A 13,119-nucleotide genomic window follows, 5' to 3' on the forward strand; every position below is an offset into this window, starting at 1 on the left:
TTTTTTTTTTTTTGACTAGCTGGGCGAATATGAGGGTATGAATAAATGTTGCTAGGTGCAGGCCTAAGACGTGGGTTGCATGACTGGAAAATATAAAGAAATATGATGGGTGACTTTAATACAATTTATGCATGGGTGTACCCGCTTTACAAGTTGACAGTCCTACGTATAATAATACACATGGTTCCGTGTTCCATGAGATATTAAACTCTATTTCTAGAGCGTCACCATATGGAAATAGGTCTTGCACAATTCCTTAGTAATTCCTTTCGTAAATGTTATGGGTTTAATTCCAGAATTTTTGTCGCATTCCTGTTGCCGTATGAGAATGCTGTGTTAGTGCCTACAAGCAGGTCGTAACCATTTAAGTCCCAGTTCACCTTCTTACGTTCCCTCCTCTCATAAATGACGTGAAGTCGACACGGATATATTAAATAATCCTTGAATTGAAGGTTCGTTCCGCTGTCACCAATGTTTGGGAATTCTCTGCATAAACTGCAGAATATAAAATGATAATAGAGATGTCATGAATGTCTATAAGCTTCCTTCTTGGAGTATTTCGATTAAATAATATAACAGGGAACGGCGACGAATTACAACGAAATATATCGATTCCCCCCCAAGAGGGTCATCGTACCAAAAGAGTTGTACACAACAAAGAATATGCGTATTATTATACTTTATAATTTTTATTTGATACAGATTCAGAAATAGCGTTTCTTTACCGAAATATCATCTACGTAAAGACAATGTATTTAATATTGCGGTATGTTATTTCTGTCTGATTAGCTTTTCAGTGACGAATTTAAATCTGAAACAATATGTTTTTGCCTCAAGAAAGTGAGCGCCAATGCCACTGACATATAGAAAACGGGTAAGAATTTATGTGCATACTTCAAACCGCAGCAGGGCTTAAGTTTATTCCTGTCTTGTTAAACTGAATTCAATTATGGAACAATTCCACACTGGGGGGGGGAGTACTGAAACTGTTAACCTTCCTTATGAATACAGGTATGCTGAAAATCGAAACCTAAACCTTCTGAATACGAAGCCATGACAACGACGCACGAAGCTGAACAATACGTTCTTAGCGTCACATCTCAATCACTTAGAGGCGTCGTGACCCTCATGGAGAGACATACGCGAAATTTGAGTGTGACAAGATGACAGGACCAACGTGACACGGGCTGAGCACCACAAACAGACAGAACATTTCTTGCCAGATTCGGAATTACAAAGGCCTCGGTTGCAGAGTCTCTGCTGTTGTACTTTGCTACAGGTAACAGTTATAAATATTTCTTTTACGGCCTCATGTTAGCAATTAACTGAATTGAAACAGCAGAGCGACAGACTACGCGCTCGATGACCTGGATTTGATTTCCGACAGTGCAAGATTCTTCTTCTCTCCACTGAGCCAGACCGGCTCTGGGGCATATCCAGCCTCATATACAATTGGTGCTGGGGGATCCTTCCCCGGGGATAAAGCGGTAAGGGAGTGAGGCTGAATACCTCCATCTAATGCCGAGGTCAAGAAAGGTGGAGCTATATCTCCACTCCACCATATGTTTAGTGCAAAGTGCAAAGTGTTTAATTAATTAAGTCCAGGGCCATCTTTACCTTTACCTTAACTGCCTGGCATGGGTATTCAGAAATTTCACTGCTCTGATGTCAGAACATTGTATTGACATATTTCCTTCCGACACTTATCTCAAATCTAGTCCCATAAGCTGTCAATTATCATGAGTTTTTTTTTTAATTCGCTTAGTGGGGGGTGGAGTCCAACTGGGTCCACTCGGCACGGCTGCAACTGACTGGCCTTGTAGCCTGCCCCGGGTGAGTATGATGATGGAGAATTTGGTGGAACGAAGAGTGGCAGAGGAAATCGAAGTACTCGGAGAAAACCTGCCCCAGCGCCACTTTGTCCACCACAAATCCCACCTGACCAGACCCAGGACAGAACCCGGGCAGCCGCGGTGGGAAGCCAGCAACTAACCGCTTAGCTATGGCACGGCCTCCTAACTGAGTTAATAACATTCTTATAGCAGAACCCGGAGGTTAAGAACCACCACTATCAAAGCCTATATTTGGACAAGGTCTTGCAATAGCCCCAACCACATTCCATCTATACCAACTATCATCCAATTAGCTATATTATCTTAATCGCGTCACTCTTTCATCGTATTGCCTTCCAAGTGATCGTTTTACAGGGCGATTTTATACTGCACTTAATTTTAATTACGTGTAAAATAAAGTAAATACAAAATACAAAGTCTGCCGTGAGCGACTGAGTGTCGAGAGTTGATTCCTTCGCATTTCAGAACTCCGAAGGTACGTACTTCAGTAACTACTAACCAGCTCACTGAGTAAAGACAAAAGGACACATGAGCAGTGGACGGTTACTCGGCTCTTCGAGACATCTCTTGACTTTATGAAGTCAGAAGGTTCGTCGCTATGTATAGATGGACGGATAATATTAAAATGGACCTTAAAGAAATAGAACGACAGTCTGTGGACTCTGTCAATCTGGCTGAAGGTAGGGACTAGCGACAGGCTCTTGTGAACCTTTGGTTCCGTACACGCAGGGAATTTCTTAACTATCTGAGTAACTGCTATTTTCTCAAGAAACATTATGCTAAATTTAGCTAATCTGAAGTTTAATTACTAACTAAATAACAGTCTCTATAGGCACTACTTACTAACTTACTAAGAATGCAGCCTATATATCTGCATGCATACAGACTGTGCTCATGTTAATCTTCATGCTCCGACGCCGGTGAATATCATTTAAATTTCATAATTATTTTCAAGATACATCAAAATCATGGAAGAATTTAACAATATTTGAGTAGCAACTTATAAATGACAAAGTGACAAGTAAATCAGACATTTATATTAAAAGTGAATATCCTGAAAAAAGTAAAATATTTAACAAAGATAATGAAATATAAAAAGTGTCACGACAGAAACAATTAAAAAAAGTAGCTCCGACCGATGAGATGAAGAAAGAAGGCTGCAAAAATTCTCAGTGTAGCAACCATTCTCACATAATCCTTCCAGCCGCACTATGGCCCTGGGTTCGACTGAGCCTCTAACAGAAATGAGTACCAGGAATCTTNGTGGGGGGGGGGGGGGTAAACGGCGGTAAGGCCGAAAAACTTGCCGCCATCTGTGAGCCGATTGTGTAAAGAAAATGTTGGAGTCCCGATGTCTTACAACCCTATGGGCCTTCATGGCCTGTTACAGGGATAGCTTTACCTTCCCTGACTAAATGTGTAGAAATTCACTTGAATATAAAATACTGCTGCACGCTTCGGCTCAGGTCGTGAGACGCCAGCCTGACGCGGCATGTGGTCTGAGAAGCACTCAGTAACCGTTACAAGTATTAAGTTTTTGGACATTATTCATCGTCCTGTCTATTTTCTAAAAAACCGTCCTGTTTGTTTTTCAAAACATAACGTTTCTGAGACCGAATTCTGTCCCCTTCCTCAGGTAAAACCTAATCAGTTGGGTCCAATAGATAGAGCTAGTCCCTATCTCCGGTCTGGAGCAGTGTACCATCGTCACAAACTTTTAGATCTTACTCAGTAACCGTCATTACCACAAGTCATAAGAAAGTCTGATTCACTCATCCCTTTCTTGTGCCATTCTTGGGAGCAGTCTTTTCATTACTGAATCTGTAGGATCGAGTCCCATAATGGCGCCACGTCGACGTGCCATTTTGTGCGAGCCAGACTGCCTCTTTCACAAAAATGTGCAAATATTTCAGCTCCGAACTTCGGGATTAATGTAAAGAGCCAGAGCTCAGAAATCCTCTGTGGGACCAAAGTTTCGGACCGGCCCGAGATTTCGGAAGTTTGCGGAACACTGTTCCAATTAACTGTAGTCAATACAGCATTTCCTAGTCACCCTGTACGTCCAACCACACTACTAAACGTTCTTGTTTTTCTAAGGGATTATCTGCCACACAATGAAACTCTACCGACAGTGGGGAAAAGGACAAGTTAACAAAATCTCCATTGTATGCTGTATATAAAAAGTTGTTCAACTAACCAAAGAACGCTACAGCCGTAACAGGGCCTTTCGCGAGGTTCAGTTTACCGTTGCAAGTATTTGAGTAACAATTCAGGATGTGTGTGTACATATGTCGGCCTGGGGCATTATTATATGCCGGGTGAAGCTAAAATATTATTTTTAAAAACTGGCCAGTATTCAGAGTGCCGAAGAAGATTAATTGAAATTCTGGAACGCATACGGAAATATTCTACATACAAGCCCAACAAAGGAATATCGCCTTCATATTATATTACCTCACGCTTTCATTAACTAAGTAACTAATTACTTGGCTGGCCTACTAATCAACTGATATAATAAGTAACCGTTTATTTCTTTTATTGCTAGTGGGGTGGGACTAAGTCCCTTGTACTGCGGCCACTTCTGGCCTATTGTACGAGCCCCAGATGATAGGTGAGGGTGACTGTGGAGCAATTGGTGGAATGAAGATTGGTAGGGGAAACCGAAGTACTCGGAGAAAACCTGCCCCAGCGCCACTTTGTCCACCACAAATCCCACTTGACCAGACCCGGGATCGAACCCGGGCCGCCGCGGTGGGAAGCCAGCGACTAACCGCTTGAGCTATGGCACGACCCAGTTGGTAACTTTACTACCGACCACTTGCATCCTGTTATCCACCTGCCTGCCCCCTTGCATTGCGAGTGGCAGGGTTCTATATACGCCTAATTTTTCTAATGCTGTATGAGTTACGTTCTCGCCCATGCGCACTATATGCCTCCTATTAGAGGCCTATTAGAGAAGTGCTCAAGTCATGCAACTCCTAATTAGGTACATCTTTCTTTTCATTCGTTCTGTCTTCTCTGTCGCCCTGTAATCTAATGTAAGCACGTAGAGCTTACTAAGCTATTTCGTAGCTTTACTAAGCCTCCAATCAAATGACTGAATAAATAGCTTTAAAAAGTTCATGACCCTCTCATTCCAGACACTTATACGGACACCACTGATGATCATATTCACAGTACAATCAACACCCCATAGCATCTACAGTTGATAAAACGGCGTTAAGTGACCGGAGAGGAAATCAGAGGTAGCCTGTATTCCTTATCCGCTATGTTGGCAACGCGTAAGGAAATGTCTGTGTGCAGCTACCCCGTGTGGAGGCGGGGTCGAATACGTCCGTCGTGGCCCTCTGAGTCTTAGGAGGAGACAAAAATGGAACCCAGTGCCTAGAGGTATAACCGGGCCACTCTGTTCCTGGGGGACATAAATAAGGGGACCTGGCCCTCCAAGTTGGGGGGTCTCGAATTGAGATAGTAAAATATGGTCATGAGTCCCGCGGGGTTCGGACCTCAGAATGATTGCGCTGGCGAGGACCAGCAGCTATTGTAAAGGACAGACTCGTCCTTTCGTCAGAAAGGATGTGGCATAAGGATTACAACCGCGGGATTCGGTTGGAAAATAGAATTTCTGTGTCGTGAGCCTCAAGGGATTGTTGCCAAGACGAACTGATTGGCGGCAAACCGCCGCTCGTAAATTAGCTCTGACTCTGTGTGTAGCTGCAGTTCCTAGTAAACAGGCGCGGTGTTCTGATGCAGTGGATAAACACATACTTCATTCATTCATGGTTTATTTAACGACATTCTCAAGAGTTCAGGCTACATAATGTCCAATGATAGGATGATAAATGGAAAATAAATTGAAAATAATGCTGAAGGAAGCGGCCTTGGGTTCGTTTGATTCGCTATCTCGGCATGTGTCCGGCTGGATCGCATGTGGAAAACCACTAAAACGTTATTATTGATAAATTATTGATAATCCAATGATTATCGCGCTATAATTTAAGGATTTAGAAGGAGATAATCCTGGTTTATTTCAAATTGTTATCTTGGCATTAATCGAGAAAACTGCCGAGATTCAAAACGGGTTTCTCTCCAGCGCAGAGCTGGTGAGGTTTCACGCTGTCTGGTGCCAGTTATCCCTTTCGCTCAAGTATTGCCTGGTTGGCTTGCAGAGATATCTGCTTCTGCACATTTGCTACACAGTGCTTCGACTCTTGGCTTGAGCAGCCATTTCCTTTCCTTTAATTTTACTTCATGTATTTCACGGCTCAAAACAATCGCCAAGACAATACTCTTCGTGTCCTCTTGTAGGTGCCTTTCTCTCGTTACCCAGAGCTATCAATATTCTGGGTGGACAGATCTAGAGAAAGCAACAACTAAAATCTATCTTACGAAAGGGATAATGGCTTGATGAACTACTGATTTATCATGTGACTCCAGCAGTTCGTCATTATCATTAAACCACTGATCTGATGAGGAGAAAATGGAGGAATAACAGCAAGATTAATCTTCCATGATATGTATACAGTTGCAGTCTTGTAGTGCACTTAATTTCACCTGTTACTTCACGACATGTTTCGGCAACATAGTGCCATCATCAGGTGCCCTAATTACGCTAATCTATTTCACTGCTTGCCTTTATAAAATTATTTAAAAGTATTTAAAAAATGCGTATGTCAACTATAATAAATTTACACATATTAAAACTTGTTAAGATTATTAATCTTAAAGAGCTAGATTCTGAGGCTACAAAATGGATGGAATTGGCCCAGGATTGTGTCGGTATTAAAGGATATTGCAACACTGGATTATATTAGAAGATAGTTAGTTAGTTAGTTAGTTGGTTATCGAACTGAACTTATCAACTGTTACAGCACAACTCTGTGACAAGAAATCTGTAAGTCAGTTTCTTAAAAGGACTTAACAAAGCAATTTCAATTGTGTATGATATAGCATGGAATGTTAGGGCTTTTTGAATGGTAAGTTGGAAAGCATGGGAAAGGAAGTGGTAGTGGCCTATTGCAAGGTATTATTCAGGATTTATTTGGAAGCAACTATAGATAACCACAGACATCTTGGATCACTATATCATACATCGGGGGTCGAGATTCGAACATGCTAGCTACCGATTTTGAAGGTGAGCTAGACAGAATTCAGAAAGCAAAATTTTATTGGATATTTATTTCCTTCGTATTTGTAGTAGCAGAAACCTATATTGTTAACAAATTAAGCATGCTTCTGTGCCAGAGAACCCTTAGCCTCGCGTACAGGCAGGGGCTCTAAGTTGGTTCGCCCTGTAGCTAATTCAGGAGCGTCCCTGATCGAGATGTGTTTGGGAAATATTTGCACAAGGACTCCTGCAAGAATCCGCCGCGAGGGATATGCCCTAATCTCAGGCTTATTGTTACATAATAACCTCCTGGACTTACATACAAACTCGTCTGTCCCTCCGCCCAGCGATGGTCTTTTTATATTATCATAACTACTTTAGGCTTTATGTTTGATGTTTGGATTTGGGGAGCTAAGTCCTCCATACCGAGCTTGTATCCGCGTGTATAATGCACATTTAAAAGTTGGCTGTGAAAATAAAATTAACTGCTGGTCTCCCTATGGTAACACGCAGGGAAGTTTGTTCCCCTTACAACAGTACAATAAAGGAACACACTACTACATCAATACACACTGAGGCCTGACAGTTCCAATACCCATGTCCCATGAAGGATACACTTTCGTCAATGAAGTTGAGATTACCCATCATTCTGGTACCCACGGATAAGAAGCGCGTTTGTTTGGAGGTAACACACCTGACACGCGTTCCAGAGACACCAGGTTGAGGTCCCAGCCACAGAACTTTGAGCATTTTATCGTATATGTAATACTGTATACTTGTATCTGGGAGTCTAACTTATTATATTCTTATTAAATAATGCTGTTTAATTCCACTGGTATATAGCGTCGGATTACAGGAGGATTATGAATGATGAAGTAAGTATTCGGGAGGCAGCAGTCATGACATAAAGCCTCAATCTGGTTTTGCCTGGAGGGACTTAGTAGCCAGCCTCCTCGGTCTGGATTTCATGCCGAGCTCTACCGAACATAGAAGTCGAGCACTAGCCTGCCACTTCGGCCGCGGCATAGCTCAAGCGGTTAGTCGCTGGCTTCCCACCGCGGCGGCCCGGGTTCGATCCCGGGTCTGGTCAAGTGAGATTTGTGGTAGACAAAGCGCCGCTGGGGCAGGTTTTCTTCGAGTACTTCGGTTTCCCCTGCCAATCTTCATTCCACCAAATTCTCCATCATCATAATCACCCGGGCAGGCTACAATAGGCCAATCAGTAGCCACCGTGCGAAGTGGACCCAGTTGGACTCCACCCCCCACTAAGCGAATTAAAAAAAAATCCTGCCACTTCGGTATTTTCCAGAGGCACTCAGAACAAATCTTAGCTTGGTGACCACCTATTCTCAGTTTATTAGTGTTTTTTCGCATCTTTCCCAGATAAATGCTGGGAATGTGTCCTCATGGAGATCGGGACTGACATTCTTCACATTCTTCCATGTTCACTATTCGATGTCCTCTCCTAGTCTCGCTCTATGTACAGGCCTGTGACCTATTTCTTGCAGTTGACAGACAAAGCTTTGTTAATAGAATTGCAGTAATTTAGGTTGCTGAGGCGAAATACGTTCATTCCTGCACTATTATATATTGTGTGCTTATACTGCACAGACCAGCAGACTTAACCTAATTAAGCATCAATATAACTTTCTGCGGTATTAAACATTCACTATGTATTTCGACCTATACTGGTCACCATCAGGTGCTCCAATATCGGAAACGTTAATCAGTGAACTGTTATTGCTCTGATAGACTTTAAAGGATTGTGACGATGGTGTATACTGTACTTCTTTTGGCTAGCTCTTTCTAATGGGCCCAACTGAGTAGGTTTATCCTGACCTACCCACCTGAGGACGGAGACAGATCCAGTCTCCGAAACGTTGTGGTCTTTTGTCTTTTACATACCAGACGATGGATGAAGTAAAAAACAAGCCAAAAGAAGTACTGTTATTGCTCTGTTAAGAACATGCATCGAGTTTTCTATAATCTTGTATAGTTTTCATGGTTTGCTTTGTGAGACAGTCCAGCTACGCGTAACACAACCAAAAGTTTATTTTACTTACTTAGGCCTACTCATGGAGCTGAGGCCTTCTTGTGAAGCCGCCAATTGTGCAGCTACTCAAGAACTTCTCAGCATTTTATACAACCCGAAGGTTCATTACCGTGTTCACAAGAGCCCTCCACTGGTACCTATCTTGAGCCAGATCACTCCAATCCATCCCATCCCATTCTATCTCTCTAAGATCCATTTTAATATTGTTCACACACCTACGCCTTGGTCTTCTCAGTGGTCTCTTTCCATCTGGCTTTCCCACCAATATTCTATAGGCATTCCTCTTCTCCCCCATCCGTGCTATATAACCTGCCCACCTCATCCTCCTTGAACTAAAAGTCTATAGCAAATGTTATAAACTATCTCAATGCCAGAAGACTTCTTCATGTCTCTAAACAACACACTATCATAGGGAAAGCAATGCTAACTGTGGTTTACGTGGTTTGCATCCGTACTTCTAAGTAAATGTCTGTTGTTACTTAAGAATATATTGATCCAGAGCTCACATCTGAAATGTTCCCGCTTGGACAGTATATTCTTAAGTAACAACAAGAGTTGCTCGGTTCGAATCTCGGCCCGGACACCGGCTATCCTGTCTGAGGCTTCAGTCACACGCTGCGATAGTACCTCATTTAGGCCATGGCTGTTTGTTATAAAATCTTATCCACTTCATCAGTCACCCAACCATCCGACGCTACACGGTCTCGATACGGAGAGCGTTGTTAAATAACCCCCTCCCCCCAAAAACATAGACCCTGGAGCACACAAGATACAGACCTATAGCTGGATCACATTGTGACAAGTAGTTTCTATGCGCAGTCGGCATAACGATTGGGACGGGCTGGACGGCCGAGGTGCCAGAGTTCGAGTCCCTGTAGAGGTAAGCTCTTTCTCTTCTCTACGTCGTCCAGACAGGTTCTGCGGCCCACCCACACTCCTACCCAATGAGAACTGAGGGCCCTTTTCTCGAGGGTAAAGCGACACGGGGCGTGAACCTGACCACTCACATCCAGCTAGTGCCGAGGCCAAGAAAACTTGGATCTATGCATCCAATCACTCATACGTCATCATGGCGTAGTGCTTCATTAATTAAGCACAGGGACAACTTTTTTTTTCCGTGGCACTACAGCCCCATTGGGCCTAGGCCTTCCTCCATGAACTTCTCCGTTCACTTCGGTTTTTCTAGAACTTACACATTCGATAGGACTCCTTGGGCGGGTGATCAGCTCCTCTAAGAGAAATGAGTACCAGGAATGTTCCTGAGGCGTAAAAGGCGGCCGGCGCGTAAGGCCTATAACCTCACCGCTATCTGTAAGGCGATTGTCTAGAGAAAATGTGGGAGCCTCGACGCCTAACAACCCCCCACGGCCTGTTATAGGGATAGCTTTACATTCGTTTACCTTTTGAGATTGAGGGGAAAGACATTCTTAACGACCACTGATTGCCACATAAGATAAAATGATAAGGCCTCGAAAGGGGTAAGGGGGTAGGCCTGATCAAATTTAAAATCTCTGTCTTGTTAAGCCTTTCTGTTTTGATTTCAGATCCCCTGCTACATGGGAACGGGCCACCCCTGTTCGGATATGCCGGTATTGGATCGGGGTCGAGTATAGCCAAGCCGATTCCTCGGCCGGCCGCTATGTTCAACCCACACCTGCACACACTGCTGGCCTGTCGTCATCCGTACCTCACAGGTGAGCGCATAGGCTATACGCATTCCTCTGCAGCCAATCCGTACCTCACAGGTGAGTGCATGGGTTACACGCTTTCCTCTGCAGCCAATCCGTACCTGACAGGTGAGCGCATAGGCTACACGCTTTCCTCTGCAGCCAATCTGTACCTCACAGATGAGCGCATAGGTTACACGTATTCCTCTGCAGTCAATCCGTACCACACAGGTGAGCGAATAGGCTACACGCATTCCTCTGCAGTCAATCCGCACCTCACAAGTGAGGGCATAGGCTACACGCATTCGTCTGCAGCGAATGCGTAATTCACAGGTGAGGGCATAAGTTACACGCATTCCTCTGCAGCCAGTCCCTACCTCACAGGTGAGCGAATAGGCTACACGCTTTCCTCTGCAGTCAATCCGTACCACACAGGTGAGCGAATAGGCTACACGCATTCCTCTGCAGTCAATCCGCACCTCACAGGTGAGGGCATAGGCTACACGCATTCCTCTGCAGCGAATGCGTAATTCACAGGTGAGTGCATAAGTTACACGCTTTCCTCTGCAGCCAGTCCCTACCTCACAGGTGAGCGAATAGGCTACACGCATTCCTCTGCAGCCAGTCCCTACCTCACAGGTGAGCGCATAGGCTACACGCTTTCCTCTGCAGCCAGTCCCTACCTCACAGGTGAGCGCATAGGCTACACGCTTTCCTCTGCAGCCAGTCCCTACCTCACAGGTGAGCGCATAGGCTACACGCTTTCCTCTGCAGCCAGTCCCTACCTCACAGGTGAGTGCATGGGTTACACGCTTTCCTCTGCAGCCAATCTGTACCTCACAGATGAGTGCATAGGTTACACGTGTTCCTCTGCAGTCAATCCGTACCTCACAGGTGAGGGCATAGGCTACACGTGTTCCTCTGCAGTCAATCCGTACCTCACAGGTGAGGGCATAGGCTACACGCATTCCTCTGCAGCCAATCCGTACCTCACAGATGAGCGCATGGGCTACACGCTTTCCTATGCAGCCAGTCCCTACCACACAAGTGAGCGAATTGGCTACACGCATTCCTCTGCAGCAAATCCGTATCTCACAGGTGAGCGCATAAGCTACACGCATTCCTCTGCAGCAAATACGTATCTCACAGGTGAGCGCATAAGCTACACGCATTCCTCTGCAGCGAGCGATTTCACCCAGAGGGAGCGCGCCCGATCCACGCACGGAGCTAACTTGGATGTGATATTTTGTAGCGCGGTAGTTTACAGACAGACTGTGCTTGCTGCTTGCTTAGTCGACTTTCTCTTCGACTCCGAAGATGGAACCAGTACTTCCATCAGAACCGTAGGTAACGACTATCAGAGTACACGGTCTCACATGCCATCACCACAGAAACCTCAAATCTAATTTGTTAAAAATTTGTTGAACCTCATAAGGAGTTGTAAGATTTGGGGCTTTCACGGCGGTGACTATGAAGAAAGCAGTCTTCTGGGATTTGGCACCGTGTATATGTGGTGTTAACCGACGTTTCGGAGGAACGTATCGCCTCCATCTTCAGGGTAGAAGAAAAAGTATAAGAAATCTGCAAGCGACAAGACCGTGAGAACGGTAAAAGCAACGGTCTTGTCGCTTGCAGATTTCTTATACTTTTTCTTCTACCCTGAAGATGGAGGCGATACGTTCCTCCGAAACGTCGGTTAACACCACATATACACGGTGTCAAATCCCAGAAGACTGCTTTCCTCATAAGGAGTTGTTAAAAGAGTTTTAATAATTTTACTGTAAAATAAAATTGAAGTAATAACGCGAGTAGGAAAATATTAAACAGTTAAATTACTGAGATAAGCGGTGAAAAAAGGTCCAGCGTGTTGATCCCCTTACAGGATGCGAGTAACAAATATGAAGGACGGTTGTGTATGGATGATTCTCCCACAGATTCGAAGAAGTCTATTGAGGGGAAGTCTTGCCGTCATAAATATTTATTTCATGTCCGTTTCTGACTATCAGATCTGTGAATTAGGCTATCAGCGGGATGCTCAACAATGCGTAATTAGAAAGAACGGGAAAGGAAGTGAGCGCGACTTAAACTGAGGTCTACTTCGGAAAGTTCCCTGAGAGACTGAGTAAAATCACAAATTCCTCAGTCAAGTTAGTCAGTGTCCCAGCGACATTCGGACCTGACATCTCCCAAATACAGGTCTAGAACGTCACCGCTTGGGCTAGTCTACCCAGTAGAACAAGGACGGCCTAATTAGGTAGATTAGTTTATGCTCACGATGTCGCCTTGTTGGCAAGAATATTTTTTTCCTTGGCACTACAGCCCCAGTGGGCCTAGGCCTACCTCCATGAACTTCTCCGTTCACTTCGGTTTTTCTAGATCTTACACATTCGGTAGGTTTCCTTGGGCGGGTGATCACCTCGCCGCAAGGCCTCTACCTGT

General features: G+C 44.4%; 1 protein-coding gene across 1 annotated transcript in view; it reads left to right on the plus strand.

The window, feature by feature from the left end:
• Positions 1-13,119, plus strand: part of LOC117282988 (homeobox protein invected) — a 60,818-nt gene that overhangs the window by 10,947 nt on the left and 36,752 nt on the right. The window contains exon 2 of the mRNA XM_033754942.1: positions 10,558-10,707. Within this exon, the coding sequence (XP_033610833.1) occupies positions 10,558-10,707 (150 nt within the window). The remainder of the gene's footprint in view (positions 1-10,557; positions 10,708-13,119) is intronic.

This window comes from Cryptotermes secundus, unplaced genomic scaffold (assembly GCF_002891405.2).
Source record: "Cryptotermes secundus unplaced genomic scaffold, Csec_1.0 scaffold120, whole genome shotgun sequence".
In the NCBI taxonomy this organism is placed as follows: Eukaryota; Metazoa; Arthropoda; class Insecta; order Blattodea; family Kalotermitidae; genus Cryptotermes; species Cryptotermes secundus.